General features: G+C 37.6%; 4 protein-coding genes across 10 annotated transcripts; 3 read left to right on the top strand and 1 right to left on the bottom strand.

Annotated features, from left to right (window-relative positions):
- The first annotated feature begins 2,763 nt into the window (after positions 1–2,763).
- On the top strand, positions 2,764–3,445 carry LOC148698406 (uncharacterized). The gene is made up of 2 exons (XM_088677237.1): positions 2,764–3,119; positions 3,214–3,445. The coding sequence occupies exons 1-2, from the start codon at positions 2,764–2,766 to the stop codon at positions 3,443–3,445; spliced, it is 588 nt and encodes a 195-aa protein (XP_088533363.1).
- A 4,383-nt stretch (positions 3,446–7,828) lies between these two features.
- LOC137748755 (outer envelope protein) lies at positions 7,829–10,189 on the top strand. Its single transcript, XM_068488934.2, has 5 exons — positions 7,829–8,075; positions 9,188–9,248; positions 9,346–9,522; positions 9,609–9,807; positions 9,946–10,189. The coding sequence occupies exons 2-5, from the start codon at positions 9,190–9,192 to the stop codon at positions 10,132–10,134; spliced, it is 624 nt and encodes a 207-aa protein (XP_068345035.2). The 5' UTR covers positions 7,829–8,075; positions 9,188–9,189; the 3' UTR covers positions 10,135–10,189.
- Positions 10,190–12,225: 2,036 nt separating this feature from the next.
- LOC137748541 (protein ROOT PRIMORDIUM DEFECTIVE 1) lies at positions 12,226–18,573 on the top strand. Of its 7 annotated transcripts, none has more exons than XM_088683161.1 (6): positions 12,226–12,356; positions 12,667–14,433; positions 16,090–16,327; positions 16,617–16,791; positions 16,875–17,487; positions 17,560–18,573. In XM_088683161.1, the coding sequence occupies exon 2, from the start codon at positions 12,983–12,985 to the stop codon at positions 14,243–14,245; it is 1,263 nt and encodes a 420-aa protein (XP_088539287.1). In that variant the 5' UTR covers positions 12,226–12,356; positions 12,667–12,982; the 3' UTR covers positions 14,246–14,433; positions 16,090–16,327; positions 16,617–16,791; positions 16,875–17,487; positions 17,560–18,573. The 7 variants fall into 7 exon arrangements, 6 of the variants coding, with proteins under 6 accessions (XP_088539287.1, XP_088539278.1, XP_088539286.1 ...); XM_088683152.1 differs by adding an exon at positions 15,352–15,458 and having other exon boundaries at positions 16,875–18,573; XM_088683160.1 differs by having other exon boundaries at positions 16,090–16,268; positions 16,875–18,573.
- On the bottom strand, positions 16,355–18,400 carry LOC137748542 (beta-phenylalanine coenzyme A ligase-like). Its single transcript, XM_068488710.2, has 3 exons — positions 16,923–18,400; positions 16,715–16,820; positions 16,355–16,624 (listed from the first exon to the last, which is right to left on the bottom strand). Exons 1-3 carry the CDS (start codon positions 18,398–18,400, stop codon positions 16,496–16,498), a joined length of 1,713 nt encoding a protein of 570 aa, XP_068344811.2. The 3' UTR covers positions 16,355–16,495.
- Positions 18,574–19,525: the final 952 nt, after the last annotated feature.

Here is a 19,525-nt window from a genome sequence, read left to right as displayed (position 1 = left end):
ATCTTTAAAAAATTCGTTGTCTCCCAACTATGGACTGGAAGTTCGGAATTTGGACACACGGATTGTGGGGTCCCAAATGTATTGTACCTTTACAACCAAATCATGCAATGAGAATGTCGTTCTTGCAAGCGTTGGCAATAATCAGTATAGCCCAAAAAAAATCTAAAATACCAAATGCTGCATTTAACATAAAATTAAGAAATCTTGATCCACATCCTTCTCTTATTTCAACCATTACTCTGTCTAAACCCGAAATTTATAGAAAATGCATTGAAATAACATCGATGTACTCTACCTTTACGACCAAATGTGGCAATCAGAACGTGGTCCTGCAAGCGGCCACAATAATCAGTACAACCCAAAAAAAACAAACTAAAATACCAAAAGCAACATTTAACATAAATGCCAAATTCTGGCAACACAGTTTTTCTCCACTAAACTCACATTTTCCTGAATCTAGTTCAAACGATTTCATTTAGCTTCAATACCACTGCATGGTTAAACATCCAAATATGGTAAGAGCCATGTCTAAAAGGCATCTAGCTAAATCTTCATGCATATGTTATTTGCTTCTTTCTACAATTTTGATAATAATCTGCATTGCACGTACACAAAGATGATCACAAACAAGTAGCGTAGGACCATCATGTCTGGAGCTGCAATGAATCAAATAAAGGCTATGCATCAAAGCCTGCTATATCACTTTCAAAACCACTTTGTACGTAAGAACAAATTAAACCCCATATATAAGTGCATGTGTTCAAATAATTTACTTGTTGAAAATTCAAGTGTCCCTTGATTTTCTCGGGAACCAAACACACCACCATCGATGGACTAAATCAGAACGTGCATCTTGAAATTCAAGAAAATTTTTCCAGAAAGAGAGAAAGAAAGGGATAAGGTAGAACAAACCTGAGAACGTGCCCCGATCCTCCGGATTCACTCAACGAACTCAAGTATAGGTAGAAAGCTCGCGAGGAGAGGATCAACTTTCTCACTTGGGCTGAGACCAAATTCCGTTGGGATTGGGCGGAATCGGCTAAACTCCGCCAGAAAACCGTCACTCTTCTAGGCTCCAATGTTCGAGCATAGTCGATTTTGAGGCGTGGATATTATTAATGATGATATTAATGTCGCAACAATGGTCATTACATACAGTCTCCATCTCTCTCTTTTAAGATACATTTCTTTTATACAAGGTAGTGTAATGTTTTTGTCTTCTTTGGAAAAAACGATATTATCTATATTAAGGGAATAAGTGATTAGTTTCACAATTGGCCAGCAATACCTAACATCTTTCAATTACAAGCGAAGAGCAATAACACTAAATCTTAGTACTAAGTGACAAATAATGTACTATTTAAACACATTATTGTTATAGAATTAGTGGGTGAATACCCACTCAAAGACTTAGTAATAGTGAGTAATGGTGTTTGATACTTTCAATAGTATCATCATTGTATTTTGATGGTTGGAGTTACGAGAGTTCTTCTATAAATAGAGCACTCCGTCTGTTATGAAAAACACTGCGAAAGAAAGCAAGAGAAATAATATCAGTATCCATCCTTCTTTTTATCTGCCATCATTTTTTGTGTTATAGTGTCTAAAGTCATAGTGTGATATTTTGCACCTGCTTCACTCCTGTCCTTAGAAAGATTATCTCTCTAACTTCTGTCTATTTATAACACATTATTAGCACGACTCTCTAACCTTAAATAATTCACATCTCCCTTCACCGAAAGAAAGAAAAGAAATGATTCCTTTAAGGTTTTTCATGTTTTTCTTCTTCTTCTGCTTCATCTATTTGATGCACCCTCGCGATGAACTACTAGCATCATGCCTGCTTTTCGTTCTAAATTTAATAGTTACTTATATCTTTGATTTCTTGTTTGGTGTAGTTCCTGGTTTCTAACCCAGTATTTATTTATGTTAATTTTACTGCAATCAAAGATGGTGCGGTATAATCGCCTATCTTGAACTGCAAATTTAATTTTCACTGCGATCAAAGATGGTGCGGTACAATCGCCCATCTTGAGTTGCAAATTTAATTTTACTGCAATTTTAGGTGGTGCGGTATAATCGTCCACCTTACTCTACATATTTAAATAGATTATATCTTACTCTGCATATTAAAATTTTTCTCTTGTTCAAGTGGTACGAAATAATCGCTCATCCTATGCTTGTTTCGATGAGATGGTGCGGTACAATCGCCCTTCTCATTAATCATGCAAAATCTCGAGCCTGAAGTTTCGAGTGCTTATCATTTTTGGACTGAAGATCAAAATGAAAAATTTGTAAGAACCAAAAGTTCTAACGCTATATTCTTCCAGGAGTACATATTATTGCAAGTTCTTACGCATCTTATTTTTCTTTCAGAAAGAAAAGAAAATGGCGAACTTGGCAAAACTTGATTTTGCTACCCTGGACATTACTGGGAAGAATTACCTTACATGGGTACTGGCTACCAAGATCCATTTGGAAGCAATGAATCTTGGAGATACCATTAGGGAATAAAACAACTCATCCTCTCAAGATCGGGCGAAGGCCATGATTTTTATTCGTCGCCATCTTGACAAGGGACTAAAGAGCGAGTACTTAACGGTTGAAGATCCGTTAGCTCTCTGGAAGGCATTAAGAAACAAATACAATCACCAGACAATTGTGATTCTTCCAAGGGCTCACTATGAATGGACGCACCTAAGGATCCAGGATTTCAAGTCAGTGGCTAAGTACAATTCTGCGTTGTTCAGAATTACTTCTCAGATGAAGCTTTATTGGGATACCATTACTGAGGAAGATATGTTAGAAAAGACTTTCAGCACATTTTATGCCTCTAACGTGCTCCTGCAGCAGCAATATAGAGCGCGAGGCTTCACTGAATACAACCAGCTAATATTTGTGCTTTTGGTAGCTGAACAAAACAATGAGCTCATGATGAAATATCATCAGTCCCGACCTATTGGATCTGCACCATTCCCAGAAGTGAATGATGCTTCCCTCGAAGGGAACGCCACATCCTTTGGTGGCGATAATCATAAACGAGGACGTGGCCATAAGCGAGGTCGGTGGAACAGGAAAGGCAAAAATCATGGTGGTCAGTTTCACCACCAGATTCCAAGGCAAAATTCAGACCCGAGCTTAAAATGGAAATCGCCACAAAGACAAAGCTCGTATGAACAATGCTCCTAGAAACTCTAATGGAGCATGTCATAGGTATGGTGGTGATGGGCACTGGGCGCATACATGTCGTACCCTAAAACATCTGGTGGATCTATATCAAGCCTCCCTTAAGGAGAAGGGTGTCAAGACTAATTTCTTCGACCAGGCTAGACCAATGGATATACCTGATCCAGTGTGCGACTTATCAGGACAGTTGAACACAACTCACCTAGATGTCTCGGACTTCATTGTGGAAAGGGGGAATGAAGTGTATCGGTCCAACTGAATCATTTATATTTGATGTACTTTTATTATCTGAACTTGTAGTTTAAAAACTCGCATTTCAATAAAATAGGCATTTAAATTTCTAAGTTGTTTTTAACCGTGATCCCCTTACTCAGAAAGCTTGGATAAAAACTATGATTATTCTCAAAACATGAGAAATGGCGAAGATATTTGTCTTGCAGACAGCGCAACCACACATACAATACTTCGTGAATGAAAGTATTTCTCAAGCTTGATGCTTACAAGAGTAAAGTTAACAACAATATCAGGTCAATCAGATGTAATTGAAGGCTCAGGGAAAGCCCAGATTATGTTACCAAATAGAACAACATTGTCCATACATAATGCATTGTATGCTACTCGATTTATTCGAAATTTGTTGAGTTTCAAATATATACATTTACATGGATACCACATTGAAACGAAAAGTGCAAAAAATGTGGAGTATCTATGCATTACCTCCAATGATACCCAGAAGTGTATATTGGAGAAATTGCATGGTTTGTCGAGTGGATTGTATTATACATACATAAGGATAATTGAATCACATGCTGTTATGAACCAGAAGTTCATTGATTCAAAAGATTACATGTTTTGGCATGACCGTTTGGGTCATCCAGGATCCACCATGATGCGTAGGATCATTACCAATTCTAATGGACATCCATTATTGAGTAGAGATATTGCTATCTCAAATAATAACCTTTGCACGACTTGTTCTCAAGGGAAATTGGTAATTAGACCATCACAACTAAAGGTTGATGCTGAATCCCCATCATTTTTGTAAAGAATTCAAGGGGATATTTATGGACCTATTCAATCATATTGTGAACCATTTCGATATTTTATGGTTTCAATTGATGCATCTACCTGATGGTCATATGTTTGTCTCTTATCTACTCAGAATGTAGCTTTTGCGAGACTTTTTGCTCAAATAATCAAGTTGCAAGCACAGTTCCCAAATTATCCCATTAAGTCAATTCCACTTGATAACGCTGGTGAATTTATGTCTCAAACCTTTGATGATTACTGCATGACATTGGGCATTGATGTTAAACACCATGTTCCTCATGTCTATACTCAAAACGGTTTAGCAGAAGCATTGATCAAGTGGCTTCAATTAATAGCTCGCACTCTATTCATGAAAACAAAATTGTCAGTTTCTGCATAAGGACATGTCATCCTATATGTTGCATCATTGGTTCAATTGAGACCTATAGCTTAGTACAACTTGTGTTTGAACATCAGCCAAACATTTCACATTTATGAGTTTTTGGTTGTACTGTTTATGTGCCTATTGCACCGCCACAACGCACTAAAATGGGACCTCAGCGTAGATTGGGAATTTATGTGGGTTTTGATTCACCATCTATCATTAGATATTTGGAATCCCTGATAGGTGATATGTTTACAGCTCGTTTTACTGATTGTCACTTTGATGAGACAGTCTTCCCATCGTTAGGGGAAGAAAAGATCGTTCTAGAAGAATGGCAAGAGCTAACATAGGTTGTACCCACCTTGTCTCATTTTGACCCACGTAGCACTCAATGTGAAAATGAAGTGAAAATGATCGTTCATCTTCAAAGTATTGCCAATCAAATGCCATATACATTTAATGATGCTATGATAGTGACAAAATCACATATACCAGCTGCAAATGCACCTGCAAGAATTGATGTCCATGTTGGACAAAATAAAGTGGCAGCGAATGATTCATCTGGTGCACGCCTAAAGCATGGTAGACCCCTAAGTTCAAAAGATTTAGCCCCTCAAAAAAGAAAGATAAGGGCACAGTTGAATCCAAATGAAATCATTCAGGAAGAGAAAATGAATGAAAAATCAGCAATTCATGATTCTGTACTTCCAGAAAAAGAAAATGTCATTGATAAAACATATGTCCCTGAAGAGACAGCAGTACATGAAAGCAAAGAAATCTCTATAAATTATGCATGTACAAATGAATTGTGGGATCGGAATGAAATAATCATCGATGATATGTTCGCATTCACAATAGCCACTGAAATCATATTAAGTGATGATATTGAGTCCCGCTCTGTTGATGAATGCAAACAGAGACAAGATTAGCCTAAGTGGAATGATGCAATCCAGGCAGAATTAAATTCCTTGAAAAGGCGAAGTGTTTTTAGACCGGTAGTCCAAACTCCACCTGATGTAAATCCCGTGAGTTACAAATGGGTATTTACAAGAAAACGCAATGAGAAAAACGAGATTGCAAGATACAAAGCACGACTCGTTACACAAGGCTTTTCACAAAGACCTGGAATTGATTATGAGGAGACATATTCTCCTATAATAGACGCAATTACGTTTCGTTACTTAATAAGTTTAGTGGTTTCAGAAAAGCTTGACATGCGACTTATGGATGTCATCACTGCATATCTATATGGAGAATTAGATACTGACATATACATTAAGGTCCCAGAAGGACTTAAGTTGCCTGAAACAACTAACAAACCACGACGTATGCTCTTGATCAAATTAAGACGATCATTGTATGAGCTGAAACAATCTGAACAAATATGGTATAATCGTCAAAGTGAATATTTGATCAAAGAAGGATATATCAACAATGTCATTTGCCCTTGTGTGTTCATTAAGAAATCCAATTCTGGATTTGCTATAGTGGCAGTATATGTTGATGATATAAACCTAGTTGGAACTCTTGAAGAGCTCAATAAAACTGCTGAATATCTGAAAAGCGAATTTGAAATGAAAGACCTCGGGAAAACAAAATATTGTCTCGCCCTGCAGATCGAGCATTGTGCTAATGGAATTTTGGTCCACCAATCAGCTTACATTGAAAAAATCCTGAAACGATTTGGCATGGACAAGGCTTATCCACTCAGCACGCCAATGGTCGTTCGTTCTTTAGACATTAAGAAAGATCCATTTCGTCCAAAATAAGATGATGAAATGGTCCTTGGTCCAAAAGTACCATATCTGTGTGCAATAGGTGCTTTATTGTACTGAGCGCAATGTACTAGACCAGATATAACTTTTTTAGTTAACTTGTTAGCAAGGTATAGCTCTACTCCAACAATGCGTCATTGGAAAGGAGTTAAAGATATTTTGCAATACCTTCGTGAGACAACAGACATGGGTCTCTTCTACTCAGGAAAATCCACAAATGACTAGATCTTTGCTGGATATGCAGATGCTGGTTTCCTCTCTGATCCGCATAAAGCCCACTCATAAACTAGATATGTGTTCACTAATTGAGATACAACAATCTCATGGCGCTCAACTAAGCAAACATTAGTTGCTACATCTTCAAATCACTCAGAAATACTTGCTTTACATGAAGCAAGTCTTGAATATTCCTGGTTAAGATCAATGATCCATCATATCCGGAATTCATGTGGTCTACCTTCGAAGACATACAATCCAACTGTCATCCATGAAGATAATGCAGCATGTGTTGTCCAAATTAAGGAAGGATTCATTAAGGGGATAAGACTAAACAATATCGCCAAAGTTTTTCAGTGCACATAAGCTTCAGAAGGCTAAAGTTATTGAAGTCAACAAATCAGTTCCAATGAAAATCTAGCAGACATGTTCACTAAGTCTCTACCAAAGTGCACGTTTCAGAAGTTAGTGTAGAGTATCAGATTACGTCGACTTACCAATCAGCTAAATTTGAAGAATGCAGAATCAAGGGGAGATAAATATCAAGGGAAGAATCTATAATACATGCTTGTTGTACTATTTTTTCTTCGACTAAGATTTTTCCCACAGAGTTTTTCCTATCAAGGTTTTAACGAGGCAACATAAGCATACTTAACACTATATCAACAATCCAGGTAAAGTTGTACTCTTTTTCCTTTGCTATGATTTTTTCCCACTGAGTTTTTCCGAGAAGGTTTTAATGAGGTAACTGATGTTGATATGTGGGCATCCAATGGAGAGTGTTATAGAATTAGTGGGTGAATGCCCACTCAAAAGAATGCTCAACTACTTAGTAATAGTGTTTGATACTTTCAAAAGTATCATCATTGTATTTTGATGGTTATAGTTACAAGAGTCGCTCTATAAATAGAGAATTCCGTCTGTTATCAAATGCACTGTAAAAGAAAGCAAGAGAAATAATATTAGTATTTCTTCCTCTTTTTATCTGTCATCCTTTTTTGTGTTATGGTTTCTAAAGTTATAATATAATATTTTACACATGCTTCGCTCTTGTTTTAAAAAGGTTATTTCTATATCTTTTGTATATTTATAACAATTATTATTATATAGGGCCTCGGTAACGCCACTGAGAATAAAGATTAGTTTCAAGACACGACCTATCTTTATACTGCCAATTTTTATGGTGACAATAAATTTGAGATTGAGCATATATTGGATTGGCCAACGGATCTAACCCGACCAACCCTAAACCGATGCCCACCCAACTACCAAATTGATTGTGTTGAGATATTGGTCTCTATGCACCCAAACGCAGAGACCAGTCCCCTTCTCAGTTCAAACCCAACGCCATAAACCCCCACACCAGTCCGTCTCGGGCGACTTCAACGGCTTCGAAGCAGTTGCGACGGCGGCGCCACCATCTCTTCTCAATTCCACCTCAGATTTCGACTAATATTTCAGACTTGGACGCAACCGCAACCAAGGTCAGTTTCATCTCCTCCACCTCATTTTTTATATAATTAATTGGTTATGTATTCAGGCTTCTGATTCAAAATCCTAGCTCCTCATGATTCGTGAACCCTGATTTGGATTACTTCATCTGCTCTTACCTTTGCGTTTCCAAGTTGAGATATGACATTTGGGCTTTTGCCGCCGTTGTTTGAATTGTTTGAAGAATTAAGGCTTTGGTATCTTGAAAATTTTTATCATTTTTCAAAATATTTCTTAAGAACATTTCTTGAAAACAATTTTCTTTAAAATTCAAAAACTTAATTAGTTTGCGATTTAAAATTTTTAAATTTTACGACTTAAACTGAATAAAGATATCTAAAATGAGGGTTGCAGGAGAGGGAGAAAGAGGGGAGAGAAGAAAAAAAAAGTAAGAGATAATTGAAAAAAAAAAGAGAATTAGATGAGATAGAGAGGAAGAGGAGTGAGAGAGAATGAAGAGATTGAAAGAGAGGCAAAAAAGGTCAAAAAAAAAAAAAAAAAAAGACGGAGAGATAGATTTGGAGTGAGATGGGATAAGGGAGAGAAAAAAAAAAGTGAGTTTTAAGTTTAAAAAATCTAAAAGCTCACTTTTTATGTTTTTAAACAATAAATTATATTTTTGAGCTAGTTTCGAGTTCAGTTTTTTAAAATAGTCCTATCAAACAAGTTTTTAAGGTTTAAAACTTGAAAATTGTTTTTGAGTTTAAAAATTTGGATTCAAGTAGAGTACTAAATACGCCCTAAACTTTTTACGAACCTGAATTTTGGAAAATTAAAGCATTTATAGTTTTGGGTTCATTAGGTTAGCGATGAACATGTTTCCTGCGGTTAGGGGTTGATATGATTTTGGTGGGTGTTGTTCCTTGGAGAATGCTACTTCTATTTGTTGGCCAAGCTTGCTTTTTCTTTACTTCATTTTGCATTTTATATATTTATGTTGTCGAAATAACACGGGCCATTTGTATGTTGAAAACTCTATACGATTAGTTTGCATTCTTTAATTTTTCGTTTGCTTGAATTTGATGGGGGTTTTGCTCAAACTCCATGAACACAAACATTCTTCTGCTCAATGTGTCATTTTTAATACTTTGGATGCGTTTGGCAGGCATGGTTTTCTTGAGCTGGGGCAGGCCAACTCCTCAGGAACAAAAAGCTTGCATTGACAGGTAAACAACATTGCTCTTAATATATATTCATTTCTGCTACCAACGAATTGGAAGTTGAAGCCTTATTTATGAATTTGTGCGTAATGCTTATAACCAGGTCAGGTAGCTTTAACTATGACCCTAAATTCAAGGGAGCTACTGCCAAGTCCCTGCTTTCCCTCCAAGAAGATAAAGGCCTCTCAAAAGATGGTTTCTTGTTAAACCATTCTCGCAATTTGGTTGGTTCGGGTCTGGACACTTATGAAAAGGGCAAGACGGCTCTTCAGGACTGGAGGTCAGCCAATGTCGTTTCTAGATTAAAGGAATCTCAGTTGAGAAAGGAAAACGTTATCTTATGACAGAATGTGTGTGGTTTTGCAGGCATTTTGGATTGAATTGGGCATTTGTTGATCCAAAGACGCCAGTTCAAAATGGAGTGAAGTTTTGTGTTTGCGTCAAGGAGTTTCTGCCATGGGTCATGATGCCTCTCCAGGTTGTATATGTGAATGAAAATAAAAGAAGTAAACAGGCCATGGCATCTTTCCGTTTTGGAGGTGGTACCCTTCAAGGTCACCTGCTGGTTAGTTCTTTTTCACTTGGTTCAGTCTTCGTGAATTTAAGATCAAGAGGTGTTTAACTTGGAAAGAGAAGATTATAAATCATAGAGTTATATGAAAATCCAAACTGATTTGTGGTCCACAAATTTTATGGAACGTAGGCTGGGGAAGAACGCTTCTCAATTGAACTGGATGAGAACAACCAAGTGTGGTATGAAATACTTTCCTTCTCAAAACCAGCTCACCTGTTGTCATTCATTGGATACCCATATGTAATGCTTAGGCAGAAGTACTTTGCTCATCAATCTACTAATGCAATCATGAAACATCTGAATGCTTCAAAATCCTAGTGTATTTATATGCTAATGAAATTCCTTTTAATAAAAGCTTTCATTGTCGGTCTCTTATCTTCTTCTTATAGTTTAATTGACGGATATCATTATGACTCATCGTATTGACTTTGGTGTATGTTTTTGTTAAATTGATTGATTTAACATGAATTTCACTTCTATTTTCTTGTTAAGCATCGTCTTTGGAACTTTTTTTGTTGTTATTAGAGACATTAGATCCGGACTCATTTCAAAATAGTAGCTACCCCTCAATTATCACAGCCAAACCGGTTTTGAATGCTGTTTGGTTGTTACTGCTGTAGTATGCTAATAGAAACATTCTATTTGGTTGAGTTCCTTGGAGTTGGGAGTATTGTCTCCTTACCTCTGTAACCAAGTTGCTCTACGTCTGTATGGAATGCAACGGTGAGAGATCAGTTTCCCGGAGTCAAGGCTCCTAACCGCATGTCCAGCATCGGTTTGATCAGGAAGTGGGGGTGCCAAAGCGAGATTAGCACAGCCTCGATAATGTATTTGGTAGTGGAAAGTGGAATAGGATCCTCTCCGGATCCTCATTGTGGGGATCCAGAGAATCAATCAATCGTGTTCGTTTATCGCAGTTGGAAATTATTTTAAAATTTTAATTTTAAATTGAATATAACTAGTACCTAACGAAAACTGACTGCACGATGTACGATGAACGGGCACGATTGATTGATCTCCGGATCCCCACAAAGAGGATCTAGAGAAGGGTCCTTGCCCGTGGAAAGTCTTGAGCAGAAGCTGAGAAGCAGTAATCCTCACCCACAAACAATATTCGATCATTTGAAAACTTTAGATTGATTATATATGGAATAGCTAGCTGGAGGTGATGCATTTGAAATGATTATATGCAAGGAATCGTTTTATTTTTCACTTCTTCTAAGCATACATGGATATTATGGGCATGTTTAGAAATGCTTTTAAAATGATGGAAAGCGTTTTTAGTGAAAATTTTTTGGGTTCTAAAAGTACTTGAAATGCATTTTGGAAGAAACCAATTATGTGCTTCTTTCAGGAAGCACTTCAAGTATTTTTCGAAGATACACTAGCACTTTTACTAAAAGTGTTTTTAATCCATTTTAAAAGCACTTTCAAACACACATGTGGCAACCAACTAAAAACATATATTATTAAATTTATACTATCTTTATTTCAGAAAAACACATAATGATATGTAAGTTAAATAAATTGAAAACTCTTGACGTGTTTATTGGTCAAAGTACTTTGATCAAATCTTAAAAAAGAACATATCTAAACTCTATAACTTGTAAAGAGAAGTGGACTTGGCTAAAATGCGTTTATACATTTAGTACAATCACCAATTAACGGTCTTATATGATACGATGACCTCTAACATAATATCTTACCGCCTATGGGTAATTAGCCAATCTTAGAAAATCAATGCAGTTAACAGAAGGTAAAACACAAATACACATGCACGTACTTTTTAATCTTATGTGTTGTATTCATATAATTAATCAATTTAACGTTCAAAAATTAAGAATGAACGTAATTATAAAATAAAAAAAAATTGTTTGTGAAAATAATTGAAATGACCAAAACACCACGCTAGATGGCGAGAGTCAATTCATTAACCGTACACAATAACAAAGAAATTTGGGGACGAAAATGAAAGCGGAGGAGAAGTTGGGGTCGAAATAAAAAGAAAACATTTAGGGGTGTATTCAATTGGTAATTAAAGAGATTTTAATGAATTTATAAATCTATGGATTTTTATAAAGTTTAACTAATTTGTAAAGATTTCATGTAAAATTTTGATTCAATTCCCTCGAAATCTCATAGGGAAAGTTGAAATTTATGGATACTTAAAATACACTACAAAATCTCTTCAATTCCCTCTAATTCCTCAACTTTTTCAAATTCTTTAAATTCAAATTATAATTGAATACATCTGAAATATTATAAACTTCTTTAAAATTCTAATTAAATACAACCGAATTTATAAGGATTTTAATAAATTATCTTAAAATTCTGATTGAATACGTATTAAATTTTAAAGAATAACTTAAAATCCTGATTAAATACGTCAAAATTCCAATTGAAATCCCTCCAAATTCCAATCGAATAAAACCCTTAATCTCTTTTGTTGTATTTGCGCTGCTGAGGTTGCAGAGCTTCCCTGTAAATACACAAGCGTCGATCTTCCAAGCTCACCAGGACCATGGACGCTCCAATAACGGGTCAGCCTCTCTCTCTCTCTTGACAGCTCTCGTTGTCTCATAGAATAATACAGGTTTTAGCAACAAAGTGGTTAATTAAGGGTGTACCGTGATCGGTACTTCTGACAAGTGATAGTGAAGTATTTGCAACATGGCTTATGAATTGCGTCGCCTTTGATTGCTTTGGTTACTTTTTTTTTTTTTGTTTTTTTCCTTTTCTTTTTGGTTTTGTTTTGTTTTTGTTTAATCTGCATTTCATCAACAAACAAGAATGTTCTTGTCTAACTTTAATACTCTCTGTCGCTTGTCGCTTGGCACCGATAAATCTCAGCCGATAAATTGCGGAATGAGGAGGTTTAAGGATATAGAAAGAGGAGAAGAAATGCAGCGGGTGCCATTGAAGCATGCTAACAAGTTTTGGGCGGCCATATTGAATCATTGATGCAGTTGAAGGTTTCAGGTTTAATTTGATCATCGGGCAATAGTTTAAGGGGGGATGGTGATTTATAAAATAGATGATGAAAGTTTTAGATTCGGTTGCATTTTGTGCCTTCGAGAATAGCAGGTAGGGGCAGATGTACAAGCCAACCACAACCCTTGATGAGGGCCGTGCAAATAGGTCATCTTAACCCACCAAATCAGGACCCATGAGACTATTCGAAAGCTCCAAACTCAGCCTCTTCGAGTTCAAAGCTTCTGTATTATGCTCACAAGTGACCCCTTTTGGCCCCTTCAATTCCTTTGTACAAAAAAGATGGCTAAAGCCTGTAATTTCGGCGCGAACACGCTTAGAAGACCGAACAAGGGACTCGAAGCTAGACAATCTCACAACCCACCTCAAGAAGCTCGATATCATCCTAAAGCTCCATGACCTCATGTCCAGTCGGAAGCGCGGACCCTTTGTGTCCTTGCAACTGATGTCTCGATGGAGGAACCTTGTGGGGCTTAATGTAGGCATTGGCGCCTTTGTTCACAAATACCCACATGTTTTTGAGGTGTTTAAACATCCGGTACGATGCAGTTTGTGTTGCAGGATAAGTAAGAAAATGAGGGGTTTAATAGAGGAAGAGGCAATGGCTATGAAACAATGGGAACTCGAAGTTGTTCATCGTGTAAAGAAGTTGTTGATGATGTCTGTGAGTGGCACTCTGCGTGTCCATGCTTTGAGGTTGGTCAGGAGAGAATTTGGATTGCCCGAGGATTTCAGAGAATCTATCCTTGGTAAATATTCAAAGGATTTTAGGTTGATTGATTTAGAGGTTGTAGAACTGATTAGCAGAGATGAGAATTTGGATGTTGCTGAAATTGAGAAATGGCGAGAGAAGGAATTTAAAGAGAAGTGGTTGAGTGAGTTTGAGACAAAGTACGCCTTCCTTATAAATTTCCCAACAGGGTATGAGATCCAGGCAGGATTTAGAGATAAGTTGAAGAATTGGCAAAGGCTTCCTTACGTGAAGCCTTATGACAGGAAAGAGGTTGTCCGCATTCGTACTTGTGGAGGGATAGAGAGGTATGAGAAACGGGCGGTTGGTATTCTTCACGAGTTCTTGAGTTTGACAGTAGAGAAGATGGTTGAGGTTGAAAGATTATCTCATTTTCGGAGAGATTTTTCTATGGTCGTTAATGTGCGGGAGCTTATCTTGAAGCACCCTGGAATATTTTACATATCAACCAGACGTAATAGTCAAACTGTTTTTCTTAGAGAGGCTTATAGTAAAGGGTGCCTGATTGAGTCCAATCCGATGTATGATGTTCGAAGGAAAACTTTAGACCTTGTTTTCCTAGGGCGTCGAAATACTAGACAAATGCCAGCTCCAAAGGAAATTAAGGAGTTCAAAGTAGATGGGGATGGCAAAAGGGATGGTGACTGGGTTATTCCAATGTTAGAGAACTTGGACAATGGAAGTTGAAATTGGTAATTCAAGGTTTCACAAATACAATGAGAGTCCCTGAAACTAGTGAAATGGATATGTTGATCATTTGGTGATGATCCATATTTTTAAACACGTCATCTGAAAAATAACTTGAGTTGGACTCTTCAATGAAGAATGCTTGCCCTCACAACCCACTCGAGAAGACTGAACCTGCTGACGATGTGGTAATGACGCTTCCCTCTTAAGAGATCTCTGTTGATATTTATTTTGTCTTAGGTTCATAAACATATATTAATTTTGTGGTCGAAAGAAGGATCTTCTACTTGGTCTGATCAGTTTTACTCTGTAGTTCCAACGCCGCATCATTGCACCTTCTTAGCTATTAAACAAAACTTGTTTATCCGTATACTTAATTTTCTTCTAGTAATAGCTCGCCAACCACCAATATAGCTTTTGGAGGATTATTTATGCCACATTCACTATCCATCTCATAATTTATGTAGTGCTGAAACCAGGATATGTGTGAACATGAAAATCTCAGATGGTCGTGAACTCTAAGAAAGTCTTAAATACTTGTACATGCCATATTAACCTTTATTTATTTATGCCCGCAAGTCATGTCTTCTTACTTGGGAAATACTGTCCTTTCATGTTACCTTTTGCGTAGATCCATGTGAAATTGTGGTCGTCCAAACTAAGACAGAAAGTGAGGAAAAAGAGGTTCAGAGTTAGGGTAATTTTGGATTTGAAAGGTGTTATAGTTTTCAAATCTTCTATGGGGATGCACTGTTGCTTCTTCTTATAGCTATTTTCCTTTTTAAGATCATCAATAACATTCGTAGAAAAAATATATTTCCACACAGGCAGATGTAACCCAAATGCTTAACATATATTCTTTAATAATTGTATTCACCAATTCTAATTATACAAGAGGGTGGTTTTCTGAAAAACTATTATTTTTTGTTACCAAACTAAAACATAACCCAATTGAAGATTGCTTTATCAAAGAGTTCTCTAGTATCTCTCTTATTTGGTGGTTTTCAAAGGAACTTGAAATGTAGTGGCATGGTGCTTACATGGAGCCATGGATGTCTCACTCTGGACGGGTTTTATTGTTTCTTCTTCCTTCCTTCTAACATTAGGTGATTAACACCGTCCATCTGGTTAAATTGGTTGGAAAAACTGATTCTCAGATAGGTTGGAAAGAGATGATGCAAGAGGACCAAATTGTTATGGTTGATGCTTTTAGGTTTGTCTTGTAAACTCTCTTTGTACTCGTATGCCTTCATAGATGAATTGTTTTATATTAGAAGGTTCTCGTATATACCAAAACTGACTTCTTGCCTTGAACATGACAATGGTTATATCTTAATCTAATATAATTCAGTAAAGTATATGACAGTCAAAATGTTATGGTGCAGATCATACTAGGACGTAGTATTATAGGTCCGAAGTTATTTGGTGGTTATTCAGCTTCTTAGACCTTGAAACTATACAAGCCTTTGTGTTTGTCATTTCAATTGGGACATTTTATCCCTTCTTCATTTAAATTAGAAGCTAAATGCAAAAATTGTAAGAAATAATAAAAAAGAGAGAATTATAATAATGTTCGATGCTAGGGGTAGGAGCCTAGGAGATAACATCTAATTGGTAGAATGACATAACAGTCAACAGTGCCTTTGTATCCTTCATAAATGATGCAAGGTAAGTTGTGGTGCTGGAGCAAATGAATCCGGGGGGAAGGGAGTAGGTGTTGTAGGAGGGTGAGTTGATATTTTGCTATATCTTGTTGAAGTGAGTTTTAAGTACTTGGTGTTTCTTACTTAGTCTTTTTGCCCTGTCTGAATTGTTTACTGACTTATCTGTCATCTGTTGTACAGGCATAACCCCAGTTTGCTATTATCTAAAAACAACATGACAAGAATGCCTAGTACTGTCGAAAAGATGTCTACTTCCCAAAATATCGGGACTATAACATTATGGAGCCGAGGTCTTGGCATTTTCCAAGTTGATATTATTTTGTAACAAAAAGTGCCAACAGATTCAGTGGCTCATTCAGGTCATTAATCTTCAGGACCTCTCATCGAATTGCTTTAGCTCCCATATTTGGGTTATATGGTGAGTGAGCAATGCATGCTAGAGAAACATGGATTGGTTCTTAGAATGGATAACATTGATCTTTATTGAATTTAAAAACCTTAAATGTATGATTCAAACGACAATAATCTATAACTCTTACTTTAGATTTTGTAACTCGCTTATCCCGGAATGGCAGATAAAAAGGCATTACAATCTAGAGACTGTTTGCTGTCTGTTTTGTAAGATAACCAGTTCCTTCCTTAAGATTTTACTTGCTGGTGACCGCGGAATGGCAGAGATAAAGTCCACTCTTCTTACTTTTTTGTAGGGAGCCACCTGAAAATTTCGAGTACCAGAAGTTAGAAGACTGTTTCTCAAGATTAGTGGCTACTGAAAAAGGATGCAGAATGAATCTCAAAGACTGACCTGGCCGGCAACAAATTGGATGACTTGGTCTTCAGTGAGTCCATCTGGACTAGCTGCTCTCACCACATATGCCATTGGTATTTGTCCTGCTTCTTCGTCTTCAACACTGCATCATTTTTAGTTGTATTATACACACAGATAAATATAGATATGGATGCAGATATAAGGAGCTTGTTCGCATTTAGAAAGAGGGAGGTAAGCAACGCACGGTATAACGGCTGCATCAAGAATTTGAGGATGACTCAAAAGTATGGCCTCCAATTCCGCCGGAGCAACCTGATATCCATTATGCTTGATGAGCTCCTTTATCCGATCAACGATGAAAAGGAAGCCTTCCTCATTAAAATAGCAAAGATCACCAGTTTTCAGCCAGCCATTTGAGTCAATAGTTGCAAGCGTCGATTCCACATTGCCCAAATACTCTTTCATAATAGTAGGGCTCTTTAGCCACAGCTCTCCTTCCTTATATGGCAGCAAGGCCTCCCCGGTTTCGATATCCACTATCTTAGCAGAAAAACCCGGCAGCAGCACCCCACAAGAGGCGGAGTGAGCCTTTGCCTGCTTGTCTGAAATGAAAATAGTTGCTGCACCACAGCTTTCCGTTAGGCCATAGCCTGGCCTCATCTCAACCCAAGGAAACCGCTCTCTAAACTCATCAATCAATTCTTTGCTCAACGGTGCGGCCCCTGAGCTCACCCTCCTCAGAGACGACAAGTCGCAGGCAGCTTTGCTTGCGTACTTTACTAGTCCAAGAATCACCGGAGGCACGGCTGGTATGTTGCTCACTTTGTGAGTTTTTATAGCATCCAACATGGTGTTGAACTCAAACCTTTGCATCAAAACAGTGGTGGTTCCTGCGCAAAACAATCCAAGGCCGAAGAAAGCGAGCCCGTAGATGTGGAACATAGGAATGAAGCACAAAAACACATCGTCCTGTGCTGATGTTTCGTCCACCGTCCATCTGAGCATTGTGATAATGGCAATGAAATTTGCATGTGTTAGAACTACACCTTTACTTGTCCCAGTGGTCCCTGAGGAGTACAAAATAGCAGCAGTGTCTGACTGAGTCGGACGGGCTTGCATCAACTCGGTTGGAATGGGATCATAACCTTCAATCAACTGTTCAATGGTGAGTGAGTCATCACCACTCAACGGCCTTGATGTTAATATCGTAGGCAACCCAGTTGGGACCAATTTGTGAAGCTCCTCAGGAGATGAAATAGCAAGCTTGGCGCCCGAATCGCGAACTTGCTTGCCAATTTCTGACTCAGTGTTGATCGGATTTGCCGTGGTTAAAATTGCACCAATTGACAACACTGCCAGGCATATGGTTGGGTACAAAAGTGAGTTAGGTGACAAGAGAAAAACCACATCCCCTTTTCTAACACCAAGTGCCTGGTACAAGCCTGAAGCAAGAGCATGAATTGAATGACGAATCTGTTCATAGGTGACTCGTTCGTTGGTGGCCGAGTCAATGAGTGCAACTCGCGACTCGGCCTCATATCGGGGCAGAAACTGCGACAAAACAAATGTGGCCGTGTCGAGGTTATGCTTGGCGGGGATTTTGTAACGGGGACCAATGTTGAGAGGGGAGTGATATATTCCGGTTGTTGGGTCGAAACCATTTGTAGTACTTCCCGCAATGTGGACTCGATCATCCCCGCTGGAGAACTCTTGGAGAGACATTATGCTTTTGAAACTGATATGTGGCGAATGTGTTACGTTAAAGTTTGGTGCAATATAATGCAAATAAATAGGACTGTATTTAGGGTTATATTATTGTTGATTGAGTATGACATTCGAGGTTTAACATTGTTAAAAACGTCAATGAAAGTTAGATTATCGTTAATTGCTTCAAACATTCATATGTTCTCAGTGGCCGGCAGAACAATTCAACGGAATATTCACTGAATAAATCTATGTTTTGTTTTTTGCCTTTAAACATTCATAGTTTCCATATATCTGCCGTACAGAAAAAAAAAAAAAAACAAAAAAAAACAAAAGAAATGTATTAAAAGGGTTGATGAATCGTAATCCGTGTTGTAAATCCTGAACTACCGGAAGGGAGTTTTGAACTTGGGTGCAGTCGGGAAAGTAGACGCCTCTAGTCATTTTGAACTTGGGTGGGGCGAGAAGGGGAATACGCAGATGTAGTCAATTGAGTTAAGACTAGGTCTGCTAAACAAGATATTGATGATTTGAGTATTTTAAGATCGTGATGTCATTCAACAACAACTTGGAATGAGGATCCTCTCTGGATCCTCTTTGTGAAGATGCAGGGGATCTTCTAATCGTGTCTATTTATCGTATATCATGCGGTCCATTTTTCAAGTAGCATTTATATTCAATTTTAAATGAAAAAATGATATATGACCATATGGTGTACGATGAACGGATACGATTGAAGAATTCTCAGAATCCTCACAAAGAGGATCCTAAGAGGATCGTCATTCATCAGCCTGAATCCATAAGAAAGTTGTTTGAAAATCAAGTTGGCATTGGCATTGTGCAGAGGAATAAGTTTTAAGGTTGTAGCTAGCATTACAAAATTTAAGGAAGATGTTTGTACGATACTTGACCAATCTACCAAGCATCAGTCAACTTCATATCTTTAAGGATCCACTGAGGGGTTCATGCTGAGGTAGCCCTGCTGAGGCACAAGGGTTTCTCTCCAACCAGGAGGCCAATCATAGCACGACACATGTCAACGTCAGAATAAAGCTCATAGAGTACCACATCGACCACGAACAAAAGTTGGACACCCTCGTCAACTATAAAAGAAGACCATTCCCCTACAATGAAAATCCCTAA

This window comes from Pyrus communis, chromosome 2, assembly GCF_041283825.1.
Source record: "Pyrus communis isolate YQ-2024b chromosome 2, ASM4128382v1, whole genome shotgun sequence".
NCBI lineage: Eukaryota > Viridiplantae > Streptophyta > Magnoliopsida > Rosales > Rosaceae > Pyrus > Pyrus communis.
The sequence above is the reverse complement of the archived record's forward strand: the minus strand, read 5'-3'. Positions and strand labels throughout refer to the sequence as shown.

What these genes read in the sequence shown, in the direction of transcription:
- LOC148698406 (XM_088677237.1), top strand. Translation starts at nt 2,764, where the DNA reads ATGAAGCTTTATTGGGATACCATTACTGAGGAAGATATGTTAGAAAAG. An exon ending in TTTCACCACCAGATTCCAAG is followed by an intron (nt 3,120 to 3,213) that starts GCAAAATTCAGA and finishes AGCATGTCATAG; the next exon opens with GTATGGTGGTGATGGGCACT.
- LOC137748541 (XM_088683158.1), top strand. Translation starts at nt 12,983, where the DNA reads ATGAGACTATTCGAAAGCTCCAAACTCAGCCTCTTCGAGTTCAAAGCT.
- LOC137748755 (XM_068488934.2), top strand. Translation starts at nt 9,190, where the DNA reads ATGGTTTTCTTGAGCTGGGGCAGGCCAACTCCTCAGGAACAAAAAGCT. An exon ending in CAAAAAGCTTGCATTGACAG is followed by an intron (nt 9,249 to 9,345) that starts GTAAACAACATT and finishes GCTTATAACCAG; the next exon opens with GTCAGGTAGCTTTAACTATG. An exon ending in CCCTTCAAGGTCACCTGCTG is followed by an intron (nt 9,808 to 9,945) that starts GTTAGTTCTTTT and finishes TATGGAACGTAG; the next exon opens with GCTGGGGAAGAACGCTTCTC.
- LOC137748542 (XM_068488710.2), bottom strand. Translation starts at nt 18,400, where the DNA reads ATGTCTCTCCAAGAGTTCTCCAGCGGGGATGATCGAGTCCACATTGCG. An exon ending in CTTGATGCAGCCGTTATACC is followed by an intron (nt 16,821 to 16,922) that starts GTGCGTTGCTTA and finishes AAAATGATGCAG; the next exon opens with TGTTGAAGACGAAGAAGCAG. An exon ending in TCCAATTTGTTGCCGGCCAG is followed by an intron (nt 16,625 to 16,714) that starts GTCAGTCTTTGA and finishes CGAAATTTTCAG; the next exon opens with GTGGCTCCCTACAAAAAAGT.